We start from the raw sequence: 21,064 nt of genomic DNA, 5'->3' as shown, positions 1-21,064 counted from the left end.
AAGTCCTCCTCCAAGGAAGGACAACAATCTCCTCATCCTACTGCCCTCTTTCAAGAACCAAACGCCCCCCATCCTACACGGTGAAGACAATCCCGTAGGGGGCACTGCCCACTCTACCTACCACCTATAAGGGGATACCTGTCGGTGAGAATCTAGCAGTACAAACCTCACCACGCTCCAGGGGCTCTCGCATCGGGGGGTCAAGCCCTGAGGGATCGCTGAGTCAATCTCCCTCCTCACCTCAGCTCATCGTTGACAACCTAATGCCCTCTACAACACCTCTTGATCCGCCATCCTCTACTCCTCTCGCCACATCCTGATAGTGCGAGCAAGGCCAGAGCCTCCCATCCAACCCACTAGATGTGGGGGCACTTACGAATCTGTATCCCGTCCCCGTCTCTGACCTGGGGATTCCAAACGACTGGCTGGCAGTCTATCTCCACCTTACATCTTGGGGGCCTCTGAACTAGGGCCTTGCGAAGGCCTTGCCACACATGAAGTAGGTTGCGGAGGAAGGAAGATTTGGGTTTGCGTGATCTGGGCAATCGTGAAGGTCCATCTCAAGGATGGACTCCAACCACCACTAAACCTCAGTCTGCACTCCTAGAGACCCTCCTGCAAAAGGACATTCTAGGTCTTTCCTCCTGGAAAAGACTCAGCAACCGTCACAAGGTCTCCCCCCTCGCTCCGTCAGATCGTGCTCGCCCCCCAGATTGATCCCCCCCCCCCCCCCCCCCCCCCGCGGCTCCATTTGATCACCCCTCCCTCACTCCGCCTCTGATCGCAGCCACCCCCCAGACCAAACGCGCCATCAATGGCTCGTCACGCTGAGCCCCCCCGCCCCGATTATTCGCAACTGCCCCCTGTCTGCCATGTCCCCCCAACCTATCCGTCCCGCCTGGCCTTTTGCGATTGCCCCCCCCCCCCCCCCCCCCCCCCTTTGCCATTGATCTCCCCACCCTCCAATTGTTCCCTCTATCTGTAGCAACCCCCCCCCCCCCCCCCCCGACAGCACTGTGACGTGATTGGTTGTCCTCGCAGGAGGGATGCGCGATGGAAACCTCTGGTCAGACGCCGGCGCACTCAGCGAGTGCCCCCCAATCAAACACATTGTGCGTCATCCTCTCTGAGCAGTAGCTCTTAGCCGTCTGAGCTAAGGAGCTGGAGCTAAAGGAAACAACGATTTATGGTCAGGTAGTAGGACATTCTCCAGCCAAGGCCTAGCTTCGGAACTGGCTTCACTCCACACTGCGCATCGGCACAGGGCAGATCATGGAGGTGGTCCTAATGGGCCAAGGGATTTTCATGTTCTGGCTTAGTTCCGTAGACGCAGCTCGCGAGTTACTTGTCAATTCACCATATGCATCCACGAAAGGAGTCATATACATGGTCCCCTGGTACATTGGCTTTACTATGGAGGCATTTGCACTCCATAATAGGTTTCTTCGGCACCCGGTCACCCTTCTTTTCCCCGGCCTCGCAATAGAGTATCACCAGCTCGTGGAAGACTTTGGACGTCTTTTCGACACTGTCCTTCCTGCGTCTTTCGCGGATGCAATGACAGCAGTAGGAGTCCCAAAGGTACGGGTGGCAGTGAAAGAGGTCAAGAATATCCCACAAGTCCTAGAGATTGAGGCGGGTGGGCACTCCTTTAGGCAGTAGGTCATTGTGACTGGGCAACCAAGGCAGTGCCTGCGCTGCCACGACTTTGGGCATCAGGCAACAGTTTGTACGCGCTTCGGTGCCAAGGTGGCTCTGCCGACAGGCCCGCAGGTGGACGCTAACGGCTTCACACGGGTCCAGAGATGACAGAGAGGGAGACGGCAGGGGGGCCGCAGCAAGTCACAGGTTTCCCCATGAGCCTACACCTTGCATCCTGGAATGTGAATAGTCTCCGCTTCAGTGGGGCACGTGGTTCCAGGAAATTGATTGTTCGGTAGGAGTTGCAGCCTGCGTTTGCCAGACGGATCGACATCCTACTTTTACAAGAGCACAAGCTCACCCCCACCCAGGCCCAGCGAATAGGAAAGGTACTTCCGGGCAGCTCGCACACTTACTGGGAGCACGCTATAGGTGTCCATGGCAGGAGTGGAGGCATATGCACCTCTATTGGCCCGAGTTTCACTGCCTGTGTACGAGACCACGGGGCGATAGTGGTAGGGAGGATTCTTTGGATCAAATTGAATATTGGGGACTCGTGCCTTGGAGTCCTCAATGTCTATGCCCCTACGGAGGTTAGGGCACGCAACAGAATCTGGGTGGAGATCGCAGATGGACTCCCAGAGCTAGACTCCTAGATCGTTGGAGGAGACTTCAACAACTTGGAGGCTTTGGAGGACCAACAGGGCAAAGGCAGAAACTACCAGGGGATGGCTGGGGAGGAGCAGGAGGCATGGGAGGTCTTTCTGCTGGCAGTAGGAACACACGACGCCTGGAGAGACCCTGCTTTCCACAGGAGGGAGACGTAATTGGATTTCTCTTGGGGATACAGGCGGCTAGGAGGAGTCTTGCTGGAGCGGTTGGATAACTTCTATGTGGGAGTGGGGAGGCTATCGTGGAGGCCAGATTGAGCAATTGGCAGGCACCATGTTCTCCGATCATTACCCAGACCTCCTAACACTTGATCTCCCAGCATCCGCCCTAGACACATGGTTCTGTCAGATCCCTGACTCGATCTATAGGAGGGAGTGGGTGACGAGATAGATAGAGCATATTTGGACCAGAGAGTGGGGCAGGAGGGACCGGATAACAAAGGAGATTGCACAGGCCATAGCCGAGTCGAGAAGAATCTGCCAAGAGGCAGCCATACACGCCAGGTAGCAGAGCTAGAAGGAGGAGAGAGTACTCCGGCGGGACCTTGCAGCCAGACAGAGACTGTTATAGGGGGCACCAGGTGATCCTGCCCTCCACGCGCAAGAGGTGCGCGCACGAGCAGCCATTGTTGGCCTAGATGACATGCGCTTGGAGTTCTCTTTCCGAACCTCACCAAGCTTCTAAACGCGGAAGGGGGACATGATGTGCGGGGAGTTCTCCCAGGTACACCAGCCTCGCACCGCAGGAGAGCAGATACGCAGCCTTCAGGATCAGTATGGCAGGACTCATTCTAGCCTAGACGAGGTGATGAAGATTGCCACCGACTACTACACGCGCCTCTTTCAACAAGAGAGAGCCTCAGCTAGAGGACAGAGATGTAGACAGCAGGTCTCGGATCACATCCTGTCCCTCGTCTCACAGAGGAGATGGGACGCTCCCTCCTAGCCCCCTTCACAGAGAAGGAACTAGAGAAGGCTTTCCATACACAGGACGGGCAGAAATGCCCCGGGCAGGATGACCTCTCTAAGGCCTTCTTCACTACCTACTGGGAAGTGGTGAAGGACATCCTACTAATGGCCTTCCAGGAGATTTTCACTTCAGGACAGATGCCAAGGAGTCTCTCGGTAGGCCTTATCAATCTTCTCCCCAAAGGGTAAGACTGGTTGGAGCTTTCCTAGTGGAGACCAATCACCTTATTGTCAGTGGCCTATAAAGCACTGGTAAAGATGATTGGTAGGCGATTATGCCCCGTGCTTCAAGACATCATCCATGACACACAAATACGCTTTGTCCAGGATAGGAGCATCCTTGACAATGTCTTTACCTTCTTTGAGGCGACAGAGTGGGCTCAACACAGCGGGCAGAGACTCACCATACTACTTCTGGATTTCGAGAAAGCTTATGACAGGGTGGACTAGGATTTCCTAGAGAGCACCATGGTGAGGTTTGGATTCGCCGGGTCTCCGCCCTTTACAGATTGGCCAGGAGCTGGATTTTCATAGGCGGAAGGCGAGGGGAGGAGTTTCGGTTGGAGAGATCGGTTTGAAAGGGCTGCCCCCTAGCCCCATACATGTTTCTACTCTTTGCAGAGGCGATGTCTCACTTCCTCAAGTCACATGTGAGCGGACTACATGGCCTCCGACTTCCAGTGAGAGAGGAGACCGAGTTGTTAGACTGAGAGTATGCAGATGACACAACACTCTACATAGAGGACGATGAGTTGATGCTGGAGAGAGTGAGGCTGGCTCTTGATGTGTTATGTTCTGCAGCAAAAGCGAAAATCAACTAGCGAAAGTCAGTTGGTTTCCTCACAGACCCGGACTCTAGCAAGGAGTGAGGCATCCACCTGGGATTTAGATGGGTGAGCAGAGGGCAGGTGGGACTCAACATCACTCCTGCCCAACAGTTTCTTCCTGTCCTTGATTCTATTCGGAGGAAACTAACCTACTAGAGCACGGCTCGCCTCTCACTAGCCGGCCGAGCCCTGGTGGTCAACCAGGTACTCCTAGCGACAGCCTGGTACATTGCCTCGTATTGTTGCTTCTCCTCATCTTGCGTAGCACAGCTCCACCGCCTAGTGCGGAACTTCCTTTGGTCAGGATCAGATGGTTCCAGAGACTCCAAGGCCAAGGTAGGGTGGCCGACCATCATAGGACATCGGTCAGAGGGAGGGCTTCGGATCATAGACCCAGAATATCAGAGCATGGCCCTCCCGAGCAAGCTAATTGTCCGCGGCCTCATACCAGGAGGGCAGACCTAGAAGGTCCTATTGCAAGAGGGCCTTCACGACTATAGACGGAGGCTTGGCGGTGAGTGGAGGCTGTCCTTGAGATGGATCTTCACATCAGCCCAAATCACCCCCCCCCCCCAGATCACCTTTCCTACGCAGCCTACTCCGCATGTGGCAAGGCCTTCGTAAGGCCCTAATACAGAGTCCCCCAAGCTACCAGGAGGAGATAGACCGTCAGCCAGTGATCTGGAACTCTCGCGTCAAAGATCGGGAAGGAGCACACATCGGTGAGCACCGCCACATCTAGTGGGTTGGTTGGGAGGCCAGCCCGGCTCGTACCATCAGGACATGGCGGGAGGTGTACATGATGGCGGACGAGGGGGTGTTGCAGCGAGTATCAGGCTGCCAGAGGGGAGTGGAATTGAGGAGAAGGGAGATAGACGCAGCAATACCTCTGGAGTGGATTGCTCCCCCGATACGAGAGCCAATAGAGCCTGGGGAGGTATGGGCCGCTAGGTTCTCACCACAAGGCATCCCCCTACAAGTGGCAAGTAGAGTGTGCGGCGCCCCACACGGGACGTTTTTTGGAGTGTATGAGGGGGGAAGTCTGGCCCTTGACAGAGGGTAGCAGGATGAGGGGATAGCTACCCTCTTGTGGAGAAGGATTCGGGTGGTGGGCCTTCGAGGGAAGACATGGCGATTGGACCCCTATGTCTTCTGGGAGGAGCTCAAGGAGTGGCGCCTTTGGATTTGGGAGGGCAAACCACTTGATGAGCTGGAGTGGGATCCAGGAGAGTAGCTATGGCCGGCCACGGCGGTTGCCAAGAAGCCACCCAGGTTCCTAGAGTACACTGCCAAGATTGCCAGACACCTATTGATACACGAGGATATGGATTAGGTAGTGTCTCGTAGCAGGCACTGGGCGGAGCACAACATCACGAAGACTTTCCGACGGACCTTTTAGCGCCACCTCTAGGATAGCTGGAGGCCGAGGAGGGTGTCGTATTTCTTACGACTGGTAGCACATGGAGGCTTAGCAGTGCAAAGTTGGCTTGCCCAAATGCAGAAGGAGGGAGGTTGTAAGCACTAAACACAGCAGCCTCTGGAAACCCCAAAGCACTGCCTTTGGTCATGTGAGGAGGCACAGCCTGTGTGGAGAGGAGCTTGTGGCATCCTTCGCCGTATAGCACCCAGCCTTGGATGTATCTCATGGGGAGCTTTCTGTTGGCAGGCAATCAGCCAAGGCCGCCACCTTCTGTATGAGGCGGGATGCAGGACACGATATTCATTATCGAGGCAGGGTCGTGCGCAGTGGTCGGTTTGGAGGCTCTACCCATCCGACAGGTACTGAAGTCCACAGCAGACTGCTCAGAGGGAGCCTTACTGGATTGCAGATCTAGAACGCACGATGTCAGGAGGCTTTTGGCGGAGAGAGGCTGTTAGTACAAGCAACCTTAGCAGAGCTCTAGACCTCCATCATCCACTCCCTCCGCAGCCGATGGGATCAGGTGCAAGGCGAGTCCAAGGCTCGTCAGGAGCTCCGTTGTCATTTCATGCGCACTTGGGACTGCCAGGACCTGTTTTTCGTGATGCAGGCAGGTACCCCCAATTGACGATATCCCCCCCCCCCAAAAGGCTTCTTGCCCTCATCCCCCCCCAGACCGCCTTGAGAGGCTTGTATACATGATGTTATTGTGGCTTTGCATCAGCTCCAGCTTGTCTGTTGAGCATGAACATTCCGTTGTAATCAGTTTTTTTGAGTAATATAATCGGCCGCATTTTACTTGCAAAAGGTCTGCCCTCTTGGTGTGAGACCACGTACCACTAGCTTGCCCAAAGGGCCATGCTCTCGAACTCTAGGTCGATAATCCCAAGCCCTCCCTTAGACCAATCCTAGATGATGGTCACCCACGCCACCTTGGCACAGGAATCCCTAGAACCATCTGAGCTAGCCTAGAGGAAATTCTGAACTAGGAGGCAAAACTAAACTACACAATACGAGGAGAAGCACCAACAAGAGGCGGTGTACCAAGTCGTCACTAGGAGAACCTGGTTGACCACCAGGGCTCGGCCCGCTAGGGAAAGGCGGACAGTGCTCCATTAGGTCAGCTTCCGCCTCACCTGGAACCCTAGATATTGGACCGTTTGTCCCCTGCACACCCACCTGAACCCCAAGTGGACGCCCCACTCCGTGCTATAGTTCAAGTCTGTAAGAAAACCAACCGACTTTCGCCAGTTGGATTTCACTCCAACTGCAATGCAAAATACCTCCACAGCTAGTCTCACTCTCTCCAACATTAGCTCATCATCCTCTACATAAAGGGCGGTATCATCTGCATACTTTGAGTCTAGCATCTACGTCTCCTCCTTCACCGGAAGTCAAAGGCTATGTAGCCCACTCACACGTGAGCGGAGGAAGTAGGACATCGCCTCCACAAAGGGTAAGAACAGATATGGGGCAAGAGGAGAGCCCCGTCGAACAAATCTCTCCAACCAAAATTCCTCCCCCCTCCTGCCACCTATGAGAACCCTGCTAATGGCCGATCTGTAAAGTGCAGAAACCCCACAGATCCATGCCTGGGGGAAGACCAACCTCGCCATAGTGCCCTTTAAGAAGTCCAAGTCAACCCTGTCATAGGCCTTCTCGAAATCCAAGAGGAGTACAGCCAATTCCTAACCATTGTGCTGAGCCCACTCGGTCGCCTCGAAGAAAGTGAAGACACTGTCTAGGATGCTCCTATCCTGGACAAAACGTGTCTGCGTGTCATGGATTATGTCTGGAAGCACGAGGCGAAGTCGACTACCGATCATCTTGGCCAGTGCCTTATATGCCATTGGCAACAAGGTGATCAGTCTCCACTGGGACAGCTCCAACCGGTCTCCCCCTTTGGGGAGGAGACTGACAAGACCTGCCGATAGACTCCCTCGCATCCGTCCTAAGCTAAATATCTCCTGAAAGGCCAAAAGTAGAGGATCCTTCACCACCTCCCAATAGGTAGTGAAGAAGGCCTTAAAAAGACCATCCTCACCTAGGCATTTCTGCCCATCTTGTGCATGGAAGGCCTCCGCTAATTCCTTCTTTGTGAAGGGGTCTAGGAGGTAGCATCCCATCTTCTCTAGACAAGGGTCGGAATGCAGTCCCAGACCTACTATCTACAATGCTGTACTCTGGATGAGACTACCTGCTGCTGAAAAAGCTCTTTATACTAATCAATGGCAATCTCCATCACCTCATCTGGGCTAGAGCGAATCCTTCCGTATTGATCATGGAGGTTGTGAATCTGATCTCCTAAGGTGTGAGGCTAATGCATCTGAAAAAACTCCCTGCACATCGTGTCCCCCTTCCCTGCCCAAAAGGTTGCTAGGCCAAGGAAGCAAAACTCCGAGAGCTTGTCCTCAAGATGGGCGAGGGCTGCCCGTGCACGCACCTCCTGCATATGGACCTCTCCTCCTATGAAAAGCTGGGTCCCACCAAGCAACACATGCTCCTACCGCAAGGGGGAAGACTTCCCATGCCTCGTGCTCCTCCCCTATCATACCTTGGTAATCTCTGCCTCTACCCTGCAGGTCCTCTAAGACTTCCAGCTTGTTGAAGCCTCCTCCAACAATCCAAGAGTCCACCTTTGAAAGTCCTCCTACAATCTCCATCCATAACTTGCTGCATGCCCTAACCTTCGTAGGAGCATAGACATTGAGGACTCCAAGGCATAAGTCCCTGATCTAGTCTGATCCATAGGACCCTCCCTACCACAATCGTCCTGTGATCTCGCACACAAGCGGTAAGGCTCAGGCCAATAGAGGTGCATACGCCTCCACTCTTGCCATGGGCACCAATGGAGTACTCCCAGTAGATGTGTGAGCTGCCTGGATGTACCTTCCCTACCCAATGGACCTAGGTGGGAGTGAGCTTGTACTCCTAAAGAAGTAAGATGTCGATCCGTGCTATTCACATTCCAAGATGCTAGGTGTCAATGCATGGGAAAGCCTAAAACTAACCAAACAGTTCGGTGTGGAAGTTGCTAATGAAGAAGAGAAGCTATGGGGCATGCGAATGTGCTTTGCCGCAAGCTTGGAGGGTGAACTCCATTCCCCTGTGGTGGGGACCATAGGGGTAATAGATGCTCCAAGCGGTTCCACCAAGGCGTCTATCAACCAGGATGAGAGGCGTGAATCTATGCACTGGTAGAAGCGGGCGGCCTGTGCTAGGGGCCACTCCATCACATCCATCAATGAGCTCCACTGGGAAGGGGCTCAAAAAATAATGCTCAAATCTGGGACCTCGGCTCCAACCCACCAGTTAATGTCCGTCATACATCCTGGCCACTGCTGGGAGAATAGTGTTGGCCCTCCTTCACCCATCCACTGGGAGATGGGGTCTGCAACCTGGCCGCTCACTTCCTCCTCTATCTATGTCATCGTCCAGTCTCCTAAATGACAGGTCTAAAAGAAGAAAGCATAGTTTGGTCCATGTGGTGGAGCTAGTAAATGGACCTTACCGCTCCTTAACTTGCGGACCACGAAGCTCGCCACCTCTAGAGGTAGTAGAAACTCTCTACGCTCCGCAACTCTTAAATAGAACAACCAGCCACTGCGGAAAAACTCGTATGGGAGCAACTGCACTTGTTGAGGGAAAGTGTGACGGGCGGTTGGGCCAAATGAGCTAGTGGCTGTGTGGGGAACGAGGGGACTAGGCTGCATGTGAGGAGAAGATATGGGCGTGTGAGGCTCGTCACCCCTTGTGGGAAGGGGAGGAATGGGTTGAGGGGGGGGGAGGGGGGGTGGCCGGGGGGGCACTGTGAAATAGAGTCAAGGAGTGATCCATATGCAGGGAGTGGGTATGGGGGATCTCGGGTGGGGTAGCCCGTGACACCTCAATGTGGTGGGGGAGCAAGCCTGTGATCTTGCTAGATGGGACAAACTCGAGGATGCTGCGGGTGCTCTACCAGGGACCCATCGCCCGCCCTCCTACTCTTTGCTACTGTGGTTGTGTCTGAGGCGCTAACTCAAGCCCCCCCTACCGTCTCCTTCTTTCTCGTCGCTAGACCCGTGTAAAACCATCAGCATCCATCTACGGGTCTGCCGACTAAGCCACATTGGCTCCGAAATGCATGCAGTCTACTGCCTAATGCCCAAAGTCATGGCATCCTAGGCACGGACCAGGCTGCCCTATCACAATAACATGCTGCTTGAAAGAGTGTCTACCTCCCTCAATCTCCAGAAACTTAAGTATGTTCTTTGTATCTTTCACAGCCACCCGTACCTTCGGAGCTCCTACAGCTATCACTGCATCTATGAAGGAGGCAGGAAGAACTGTGTCAAAGGGCCGTCCAAAGTCCACTAACTGACGATACTCTACCGCTAGTCCACGGAATAGGAGGGTGATTGTGTGACTATAAAACCTATTGTGGAGCGCAAATTCCTCCATTGTGAAGCTACTATACCAGGGAACCATATAGATGACCCCCTTCGTGGAGATATAAGGTGAGCTATCCACTAGCTCACGGGATACATCCACGGAGGTGAGTCCAACCATGAAGATCTCTTGACACATGAGAACTACCTCCGTGATCTACTCTGTGCCAATGCAGAGTGTGGAGTCAAGCCAATCCCGAAGCTGGGCCTTGGATGGGGCCTTGGATAGAGTGTGTCCTACAACCTGACTAAAGATTGTTGTTTCTTTCAGTTCCAGCTCTATGGCACGGACGGCTAAGAGCTGTTCCTCAAAAAGGACGACGCGCAAGGTGTTTGACTGGGGGCACTCCCAGAATGCACTGGCGTCTAACCCAGAGGTTTTCATTGCACGTCCCTACTGACGACTTACCAAGATAGTTGCTACTTTGGGCTGGCGCTAATTACATGCGTTGGTGGCGGAGTAAGGTAGAAAACATCGAAATGGACGAAAAGAGGGGATATCTATCACAGGTGGCGGCGGCTCACTGGATATTGGCAGTAGTCAGCGAGAGGGGTTGAGGGGGCAGCTTGGAGACAAGGAGAGGTCAAGTGAAAGGGGAACGGTGGCGAGGAGGGGGCGACCGTGCGGATTGCTTGGCGAGAAGGGGGATGCACACACCACGGGGGGGAATGAGAGATGTGGACAACCTGGGGGCACAACGCCGACAGCAACAACGACAACAAAGGAACTTTCATATATGAATGCCGGTCTGCGTGGTTTGTATCAAGTGGTGCTCTGTTCTCGTTCCACACAAGATTTTCTTAGCTAGCATAATTATAACACCAACCTAGCTATATTTGCGTGTAACCACACCTAGCCTAAGAGTAAGAGAAACCCCTCTTTCAAGTCTTTTCTTATCTACATTATATAGTGTATGAAATAAAACAAGAGAAGAAAGAAGAAAAACACTTTGTGGCTATTGTGTCTTTGCTGGTAACCACGACTCTTCTCCATCGTGAGGGTTGGGTGTGTAAGACCTACTCATCTCCATACCTCCCATGTTCTTAACAAATGGCATGGAGAAGATAGAGACAACATGCGTTGTAAAGAACATATTCACTATGTAAAGATGAGAAACTTACAAGAGAATGCAATCCAAAGTGAAAGCAACTCTATTATGGTATAGAAATCAAAGAGGTTTGCAATAAACCACCATAAAGTATCCACTATAAGCAAATCACCTGCTACATCAAAGGTGGGGCCAAAAAAACAAAAGGATGCGAAGTTGTTGATCACAAAATCTCTTTAGGCTACTGCTTGTTGTGAGCTCTCTCTTAACAACATGAGCTCTAGTCAGATGTACTGTGGGTGAGGATCAAGGGGGCTGATTGGCGGGGGAGATAGTGGGGAAGAGGAAGATTGAGGGATGGTGGAGTGATCGAAAGCATGAGGCAGGGGTGTGTGTTTTGGGGGGGGGGGGTAGGGGGCGATCCATGGGGAGGAGGTGGGTATGGGGGTTGGAGGATCTTGGGTGGGATAGCCTATGACGCCTCAATGTGGTGGGACTAGAGGCCTGTGATCTTGCTGGGTGGGACAAGTTCGAGGATGCTACAGGTGCTCTACCGGGGGCCCATTGCCCGCCCTCCTACTCTCTGCTGCCGTGGCTATGTCTGAGGGGCTGACTCAGGCCCCCCTGCCACCTCCCTCTTTCTCGTCGCTCGACCCGTATAAAACCATCAGCATCCATCTATGGGTCTGCCGGGGCTGAGCCGCCTTGGCTCCGAAACACGTGCAGCCTGGTGACTGATGCCCAAAGTCATGACATCGCAAGCACTGACCAGGCTGCCCTGTCACAATAACTTGCTACCTAAAAATGTCTGCCTCCCTCAATCTCCAAAAACTTAAGTATGTTCTTTGTATCTTTCACAACCACCCGTACCTTCGAGACTCCTGCAACTATCACTGCATCTCTGAAGAAGACAGGAAGAACTGTGCCGAAGAGCCGTCCAAAGTCCTCCACTAACTGACAATACTCTACCGTCAGTCCAAGGAATAGGAGGGTGACCGGGTGTCTAAGAAACCTGTTGTGGAGTGAAAATTCCTCCACTGTGAAGCCACTATACCAAGGAACCATATAGATGACCCCCTTCATGGAGGCATAAGGTGAGCTATCCACTAGCTCACGGGCTGCATCCACGAAGGTGAGTCAAACCATGAAGATCCCTTGACCCATGAGAACTACCTCCGTTATCTGCACTGTGCCGGGGGGGGGGGGGGGGGGGGGGTGGGGGGGGTCTATTACTTTGGGCTGGCGCTCTTTACATGCGCTGGTGGCAAAGTAAGCAAGGTAGAAAACATCGAAATGGACAAAAAGAGGGGATGTCTATCACAGGTGGCGGCGGCTCACTGGATGCTGGCGGCAGTCAGCAAGAGGGGTCAAGGGGGCAGCTTGGAGACAAGGAGAGGTCGACTGACAAGGGAACGGTGGCAAGGAGGGGGCGAATGTGCGGATTTCCTGGCGAAAAGGGGGACGCAGCGCGCCACGGGGAGGCAGAGCAAGAGAGATGGGGGCAGCGCGGGGGCACAACGCCAGCAGCAGCAGCGACGACAGAGGAACTTTCATATACGAATGCCGGTCTGCGTGGTTTATATGAGGTGGTGCTCTGTTCTCCTTCCACACAAGAGTTTCTTAGCTGGCATAATTATAACACCAACCTAGCTATATTTGCTTGTAACCACACTTAGCCTAAGAGTAAACCGTAAGAGAAACCCCTCTTTCAAGTCTTTTCTTACCTACATTACATAGTGTATGAAATAAAACAAGCGAAGAAAGAAGAAAAACACTTTGCGGCTCTTGTGTCTTTGCTGGTACCCACGACTCTTCTCCATTGTGAGGGTTGGGTATGTAAGACCTACTCATCTCCATACCTCCCATGTTCTTAACAAGTGGCATGGAGAAGATAGAGACAACATGCATTGTGAAGAACATATTCACTATGTAAAGATGAGAAACTTGCAAGAGAATGCAATCCAAATTGAAAGCAACTCTATTATGGTATAGAAATCAAAGAGGTTTGCAATAAACCACCATAAACCATCCACAATAAGCAAACCACCTGCTACATCGCAAGTGGGGCCAGAAAAACAAAAAGGGCGCGAAGTTGTTGATCACAACTTCTCTTTAGGCTACTGTTTGTTGTGAGCTCTCTCTTAACGGCATGAGCTCTAGTCATACCTGCAAGTTTTTATCTGTCTGATCATCTGATCCAAGATGATTGACAAACAGCATACTCAACTCAGTGCTAAAAAGAGTAAACACTTACAGCAACACAAACAATCTGACAACCAACAAATAAGTCAAATATGGTGCCATATCTTCTCACAGATAGAGCTCGTCTGGGAATCTGCACCTCCTGACTTTATTCAAGCATTATGGAATCTCTGAGCCAGCTTCCAAATTTCAATAGAAGAGCTTAGCAATCAAGGTGAGAGCACTCAAAAAGCAGATTTTCCTTTTTCTCACTAAAAAAATTAACCAATTGCAAGCAGAGATCAGAGAACTGTTCAAAGCCTCAATAGCAACATGCTTAAGAAAAAACTGTTCGAACAAGCTGATAGGTCATAACAAGAAGCTAATTGCTTTACACCTTGGCACTGATAGTGACATTTAAGGCACAGAGATAAACCTGTCAATGAGCCATGATCAGTGTGCCATCCACACCATGTCGATATACTCTTTGATATATCATCACTTTTGGCACTGCAGCGAGTTCAAAACTTCCAAATTTGAGATTGATTCCACCTGCCAACTCACTTCTCTCTCTCTCTCTCTCTCTCTCTCTCTCTCTCTCTCTCTCTCTCTCTCTCTCTCTCTCTCTCTCTCTCTCTCTCTCTCTCTCTCTCTACAGAAAGCAAAGGAGGAACCCATGCAAGAGAGACTCCAAATGGAACTGAAGGTAAATTCAAATTCAGCACATTTTTTCACAGAAGTGCTCTCAGTAATGAAGCAAATGAAAGGATTAAGAGCAACAAAAAAGATACTAGAATTGGAGGGTTCCCCCCAAGATGGGACAGACGCAACATTGCACCAGATTTAGAGGGCGATTTCATCCTTGAAACAGCTGTATTGAAGGAACAATTAAGCAGAACATTCCCATTTGTGGACTGGCAAGAGTAATGTATATGGAACTGATAGAGAAAATAGCCGTTACAAAGCAACCAAAGTCTCTCTAAAGAGGCTAAGTTATGAATAGCAAATGAGTTGACTCCAGTCCAACTAAAGAATCAACCAGCAGAATTGGCTAAAGTCAAGAGGGGGGAGGAAGAATGGCAAGTGGCCAGTGTACAAAGGAGGAAGAGCAATCGTTAGAGACTTTTGTGCCCCACCTCCCAAGAAATGAATCTATGAAAGATTACAACTATATTCTATACACATGCAATGATGTTTGCTATAACAACACTCTTATGAGTCATATGAGTCATACGAGTACAAAACTGCTGTTTCATCCCGTTTTTGTTTTCTTTTTGCTTGTATGCAAGATGCCCAAAGTGAATTGTAACAATGGATATATATGATTAGGGGCCTCCCAAAAATGTTAACATGACCCCCCACCCCCCCACCCCCCCCTCTCTCTCTCTCTCTCTCTCTCTCTCTCTCTCTCCATATTCAAGAGGGCTCATACATTGGGAACCCAAGCAAGGATCGAGTATAATAGACTAGTTAATGGGGTCACCGCTTTGTTGGCAAATATCATTTCAAGCAGATCTATTGAATTTGTTACCAATTTTCTATGTATCAACTATTATTGAGATATATTGGCTCAAGGATTCAAATTATTAATGCTCATATACCTTGAAAGGCAATTTGTATTGTTTGAGTATTTTAAAATATTGTTAAATGTTCATTTTTTAAATTCAAGGGTGGTCAATGGCCAAAATACCCTATAATTCTACTTGGGTCATCATCAACGAGAAATCCAAGAGAAAGTTAAAGTTTAGTCAAGCAGTCCAATTGACCAAAAAGCGCACTAAGACTTCTTTACTGAGGTAGTCATAATGACTCAAACCCCATATAATGAGCAGTTTCAAAAAAGTGGAAGCAAATGCTCATGATCAAAGAAACGAACCCAAGCTTCACATCTATATATTGGACGTCTCTCTCTTCATTTGCACCGAGCTCAAATACTTAAATTTCAACCACATGCTTATCTAGTACTCATTCAGCAAACTCTTTCTACTCAACTTGAAAAAATCAAAGCAGAACAAAAGAAAATCATCTTGCTGCCCAATTTATGCAATAGGGGTTTTTAGAATTGTAGCAAATCAGTCCATTGTGATTACGTATGGTTCAAACATTTGGTACCCATAGTTTATTTCAATAAAATCTAGTAAAGGGGAAGGGGCCAATTCCCCTCTCAACATGGTATCATCTCTCTCTCTCTCTCTCTCTCTCTCTCTCTCTCTCTCTCTCTCTCTCTCACACACACACACACACACACATAAATTTACCACGTAAACTTACACATAAATTTTCTCTCTTCTTATTTGATGAGAGATGATGATACCAGCTGTATTGGTTATAGTCTCATAGGCCATTCTGGCCTTTTAGAGACGTTAATAGATCTTTCTTTCTCTCTCTCTCACTCACTCACACACACACACGCGCGCACACATTTTCACAATGATAATTGATCAAGTTTAGAGTATTCTCATTGTCAAGCTCTTCCCTGCACTTACATTGGTATCGAAGCAAGGACTTCTTCCTTGTAAGAACTTTTTTGGAGTATTAAGATCTTTGGGACTAACATTATCATAGAGGTTTACCATGTCAAGAGGCGAAGAGAAGAATCATAGCCAACAATCGGAAGGCTCCTGACACTCTACATCTGTATGTTTCTCTAATTATGAGAAGATACAAAGACACAAGGAGCTACAAGCCAATCCAAAAATATAAGCTTTGATGAAGACAAGGGTTAAAGCATGTGCTAAAGCGAAGGTCTTTGAAGATTTTCTTGCCAAGAAGGCTCTTGAGATAGATGGTATTATGACTGCAAAGGTATATCTCAGCATGAAAGGTATCAACATCATTGATGCAACAAAGCCTATGAAGGTAGCACATCACCTATCATTCAGGAATCCACCCAAGTTTGACTTCAAAGTCTCATTATACACAAGCAACCTCTTCTTGTCTCAAATCTCCCTCCATGGAGAACGGTAAGCAAAAAGTCAAAGCACTAGCTATTTCCATAGTAGCTCAATCTCCAAATATATTTTTAGCAAAGGAAGGCGATGCTAAAAGAGACTTTGAGACTAGACAGAAAAGCATCAGTGGCAAGAGAGATTCTCAAAAAGTTGCCTTTTACTAGACAATTTGATGCTACTTCTAGTGGTGAAAATCATACACAAAAATCAAAGATTAGGATGGTTGAAATACACTTGAATGATGCTACGTTAAATTAGTAGCTCGAGATTATTTAAGAAAAAAGGGAACCCAAATCTTGGAAGGAGCTTAAGGAGATGTTCGACAAGAAGTTTATACCTTCATCCTTTGAAGCCGATGTACAACAAGAATGGGATGAGCTAAAGAAACACCATGGAGAAAATATATGAGAATACATCAATAAGTTAGAAGCTATTCTCTCTTAAATTAACATCTCTTAGTAAGGTTCTTTCCAATAGAAAAATGAGAAAGTTTATCCATGGTTTACATCCAACAATTTGGTGAGTTATCAAAGATGACAAAGCCTAATGCTTTGGAAGCAGCCCAAGATGCAGCCCTTGAAGCTAAAGAACTACATATGCCATGGATGCTTGGAAAGTTCTCCAAAGAAGAACCAGAAAAGAAGAAGGTTAAGACGTTTAACAAAAAAAATCAGATCAACAAAAGCCAAAGCATAAGAATGAAGGTATACCACTTTTGTCATCCAAAAAGAAGCTAACATATCAGCAATTAGCACAATATACAAGACAAGGGTGATGTTTCTCTTGTGGAGAAAAGGGACACATGGTTAATCAATGCCCCAACAAGGCAAAGAAGGAGAACAAACCCTAGAAGGCACCTCAAGTGAATCTTATACCTAAAGAATCTTTATAGCAGGATGAAACTTCATCAAAGAAAATGAAGCTCCCTATTTTAACATAAGGGCTACATATCATTACATGAATCCTCGAATTATTGAAGCTCTATATCTACGAAAGAAGAGGTTCGGAATACAAAAAACATCAAGTGTTGTTTTTCAAGGAATGAAATCTCAAGTTACACATATCTTCAAAAAGCTACGGATTGAGATAGGAGACTATGTAAATCATGAGAGCTTTATCATAAGAGATCTTGGCTACTATGATGTTGTATTACGAATATCTTGTCATAGTAGAGTAGACCCAACCATTGATTGAAATCAAAATAAATTTAGACTTCCTTTTAAGGATAAAAATGTATCTTTTGATGTGGAAGTTAAACAAAACTCTATTCCTACCTTATCCCATCTACAAATTTGTAAAAAAATAAATAAGTTTATTTCCTCAGACACGATGTTTATCAAAGACTCTAATAGGGAGTCTAGAACTGAAAAGTCCATCTTAGATATGACCAAGAAGCGATTGAATTTCTTAAAGAAGTATGAAGATTATTTTGCAGACACTTTATCTAACGAGCTACTACTAGAGAGGTCATAAGATCATCACATTGACCTCACTCCTAGAAGTTCACTTCCAAATAGGCCATCTTATCATGTGAACCCAATACAACCAAAGGAGATTATAAAGCAAATGAATGAGCTCTTGGAGAAAGATATAATAAGACTCAATTTCTCACCTTTTGTTCTATTGTCCTCTTAGTTTAAGAAAAATATATGCCTTGATGTATGTGTGTGGACTACATGGCCCTCAATACAATCACTATTCAAAATAGCTTTCCCATACCAAGAATTGAGGATAGCTTAGATAGGTTGGATGGACCCAAAATATTCAAATGGATTGCTTGAAGAGTGGCTACCATCAAAACATGATTGCTCCTAAAGACATTCATAAAACGGCATTCAGGACAATCTTTTGTTTGTATGAGCGTCTTATGTTACCATTAAGAAAAATTTAAGGTAAAAAAATATCCTTGTAAGGGAGTTTGACTAAAATATTTTCTCTAAACATAGAGGCACTGCAATATTTTCACAAATGAACTCCAAACTTGTCGAAGATTGGATATTTAGAACCTACTCTTCAAGAGCTTTCCTTTGATATATAGATGATGGGATTTGAAAATGGGACAATGAAGTTATACTAAGCATTCCTTTTTGCCTAGGGAATATCACCTTTTGGTTAAACTCCCTTCAATGCCATTTTTTTATTTCAAATTTTCCCTAATACATATGATCTCACCAACGCTCATGTAATCTTTAATGAAATTATTAAAAGAACCTTTAGAACACACCAAAAGTTTACAAGTATTTTCTTTGATGATATTTGGGTTCATTGAAAAGATAAAGAAGAGCACAAGTAATGCTTAAAAATAGTATTTCAAGAACTCCAAAAACACAAATTTTATATGAATGGGAAAAAGAGTGAATTTTTCCTAGAAAAGATTCACTGCTTAGATCATATTTTATCCAAAGATGGGATTCAAAGGGATCCAAAAAAGGTTTTAAAATGTCAAGGCTATTGCAAGATGGCCAGAATTGACCGGTATTCTTGAAGTTCAAGAAACTTTGGAAATATACTCTTATTACAAGAGATTCATTAAATCGTTTGTTGTGGTTGCTAGACCATTGTATGATTTGACTAAGAAAGCAATAGCCATAATATTTTGGTGGAAGCACGATTTTTCATGCTATGGTTGGACAAGGACCGCATACGGGAATGTATGGCACAAATCCCTATGGTATGCAACAACCAATGCATGGAGTGCAAGGCCCAATGTATTCGAGTATGGCTGGAAATACGCAAAACCCTATGTAAGGTAGCATTGGCTTGATGCCTGGGGCACAAAGTAGCATGTTTGGTACTGCATCTGCACCCCCGAATGATTATGGGGCTCAAGGAATGAATGTTGATCATGCAAATGCTCCGTTTCACATTGGTTTTGATGTGAATTCAACAAATGCACCCTTTTGCAGCAGCCAGTGTATGACAGCTTGACATCCAAACAAGCAACAAAAGACTATGATGAGGGTGGAAAAGGAGTGGAGTTTGAGTCCTTCAACAGTGCACAAGATAGGCTGAAAACTTTGACTTTCATTCAGAGTTTGATGCAGTCTATTGGGGGGGGGAACTTCACGAAGTCCTCAAAGATTCGAAAGGTAGCCACTTTCTTGAAAGGGAATGCATTGTAGTGGTGGTCTACTCTTTTGATGCAAGGTAGAGTACCGTCAACGTAAGTACAATTCAAGCAAATGTTTGCATCGAATTGGTTGACAAGTACCTTTCAGCTGGACATCATGGCAGCTTGGAATAAGCTGGATGCTAAGGAATGTAAGAATTTGGAGCAATATAATAACAAGTTTTGGAATGCATTGCTGCCTATTACTTCTTATCGCCCCGTACCTCTTCATGAGCAAGTGGAAAAATATGTTTGTGATCTGCCCAAAGGAATCATGGATTTTTGTATTAAATCCACCGTGTCTAGCATGTCTCAGCTTATAGAGACTGCTGCTACAGCGGATGCTTTGCTGCATGGGAAGGATTTGGGCTTCCTAGAGAGTGGGGAGAAGCCAGAATAAAAAGTTATTTAAAGCTGAGAAAAGGGGCAGATCTGAATATCAGCCTAAAAAGAGACCAAAACAGCAAAGAAAGGGCTCCAAAACATTGGCACAACGTAGGAAATTGATGGCTGCAAATAAATGTTTTATTTGTGAACAGGAGGGTCACATTGCAAGGGACTGTCCCAATAGGCAGCAAGCTGGAAAATCAGAAAATCGAGGAGATTCTAAAAGAAAGAAGCCTAAAACATCAGTGGGATTGGTGCCTGATGTTGTTAGTGATTAGCCCAATGATGATGCTACTGAGTTGTGTAGAGCATGGGAAAAATTTAGGGATCAACATGCATTGAGTTTCTTTGATAATGGTGCACGAGCCAACTTCATCTCTGTTGACATGGCCGCCCGTCTGGGCATCAGAGAGGATGAGATGGGACCCATGGGGGAAGTTGAAATGGCATGTAAAGGCCATGCAGAGCCTCTCACACTACTCATTGGAAAGCTCTACTTGCACTTACAAGGATATGTGGACAATGAAGAGTTCTTCATTGCTCCACTTGAGGGTTGTGATGTATTGCTTGGTATGCCGTGGTGTCACTGTATACATGCAGTGATTGATTCTCGTGCAAAAAAAATCACTATTCAACATAAGAGAAATGTACTCACACTTGATGTAAAGTTGACAGGTGAATCTGTCCCTCTTGTATCTGCAGCTACCATTTCTAAAGTAATGAAAAATCATCTTTCAGCATACTTGGTTTTTACTAGGGATAAAGATGATAGTGAGAATGTTGGGAACATGTCTAAGTTAAAAAAGGATCACATGTCATTTCTGAAAATGTATGTTGATTGCTTCTCTCAGTCATTTCCAAGGCAACTACCGCCTGAAAGACCAAAAGATCATGGCATAGATCAAATCCCTGGAAGTAGCCCACCTAATAAGCCACCCTACAAAGTCAATGCAACCCAACAAGAGGAGATTTTGACTCAGGTAAATGAGCTGTTAAAAAAAAGGTTGATTTAGCCCAGCTCATCTCCTTTTTGTTCTCCAGTGCTTTTGGTGTAGAAAAAGTACGGTTCATGGCGTATGTGCATTGATTATCGTGATTTGAACAACACCACAATAAAGAATCACTTTTCGATTCCTCGGATCGATGATGTTATGGATAGATTGTAAGGGGCAACCATATTGGGTATCATCACATACGCATTAGACCACAAGATGTGCCTAAGACAGCTTTTAGGACATCTTTTGGATTGTATGAGTTTCTTGTTATGCCTTTTGGACTTACGAATACTCCTGCCACTTTTAATTGGATAATGGATCGTATCTTCAGGCCACATAGAGGATTTGTGGGCACTTTCTTTGATGACATGATTGTCTATTCAAAGAACGAGGCAGAGCATAGAAAACACTTGGATATGGTGTTCAATGAACTGCGT

At 47.4% G+C, this 21,064-nt stretch overlaps 1 protein-coding gene across 2 annotated transcripts in view; it reads right to left on the bottom strand.

Annotated features, from left to right (window-relative positions):
• Positions 1-21,064, bottom strand: part of LOC148010681 (2-oxoglutarate (2OG) and Fe(II)-dependent oxygenase superfamily protein) — a 153,878-nt gene that overhangs the window by 34,818 nt on the left and 97,996 nt on the right. For both annotated transcript variants that reach the window (XM_087671746.1, XM_087671745.1), the window contains exon 10: positions 13,622-13,695. In XM_087671746.1, the coding sequence (XP_087527872.1) occupies positions 13,622-13,695 (74 nt within the window). The remainder of the gene's footprint in view (positions 1-13,621; positions 13,696-21,064) is intronic.

The sequence above is a fragment of the Lygodium microphyllum genome, chromosome 29, assembly GCF_053477565.2.
Source record: "Lygodium microphyllum isolate KBCC chromosome 29, Lygodium_microphyllum_v1.1.10, whole genome shotgun sequence".
Taxonomy (NCBI): Eukaryota; Viridiplantae; Streptophyta; class Polypodiopsida; order Schizaeales; family Lygodiaceae; genus Lygodium; species Lygodium microphyllum.
The sequence above is the reverse complement of the archived record's forward strand: the minus strand, read 5'-3'. Positions and strand labels throughout refer to the sequence as shown.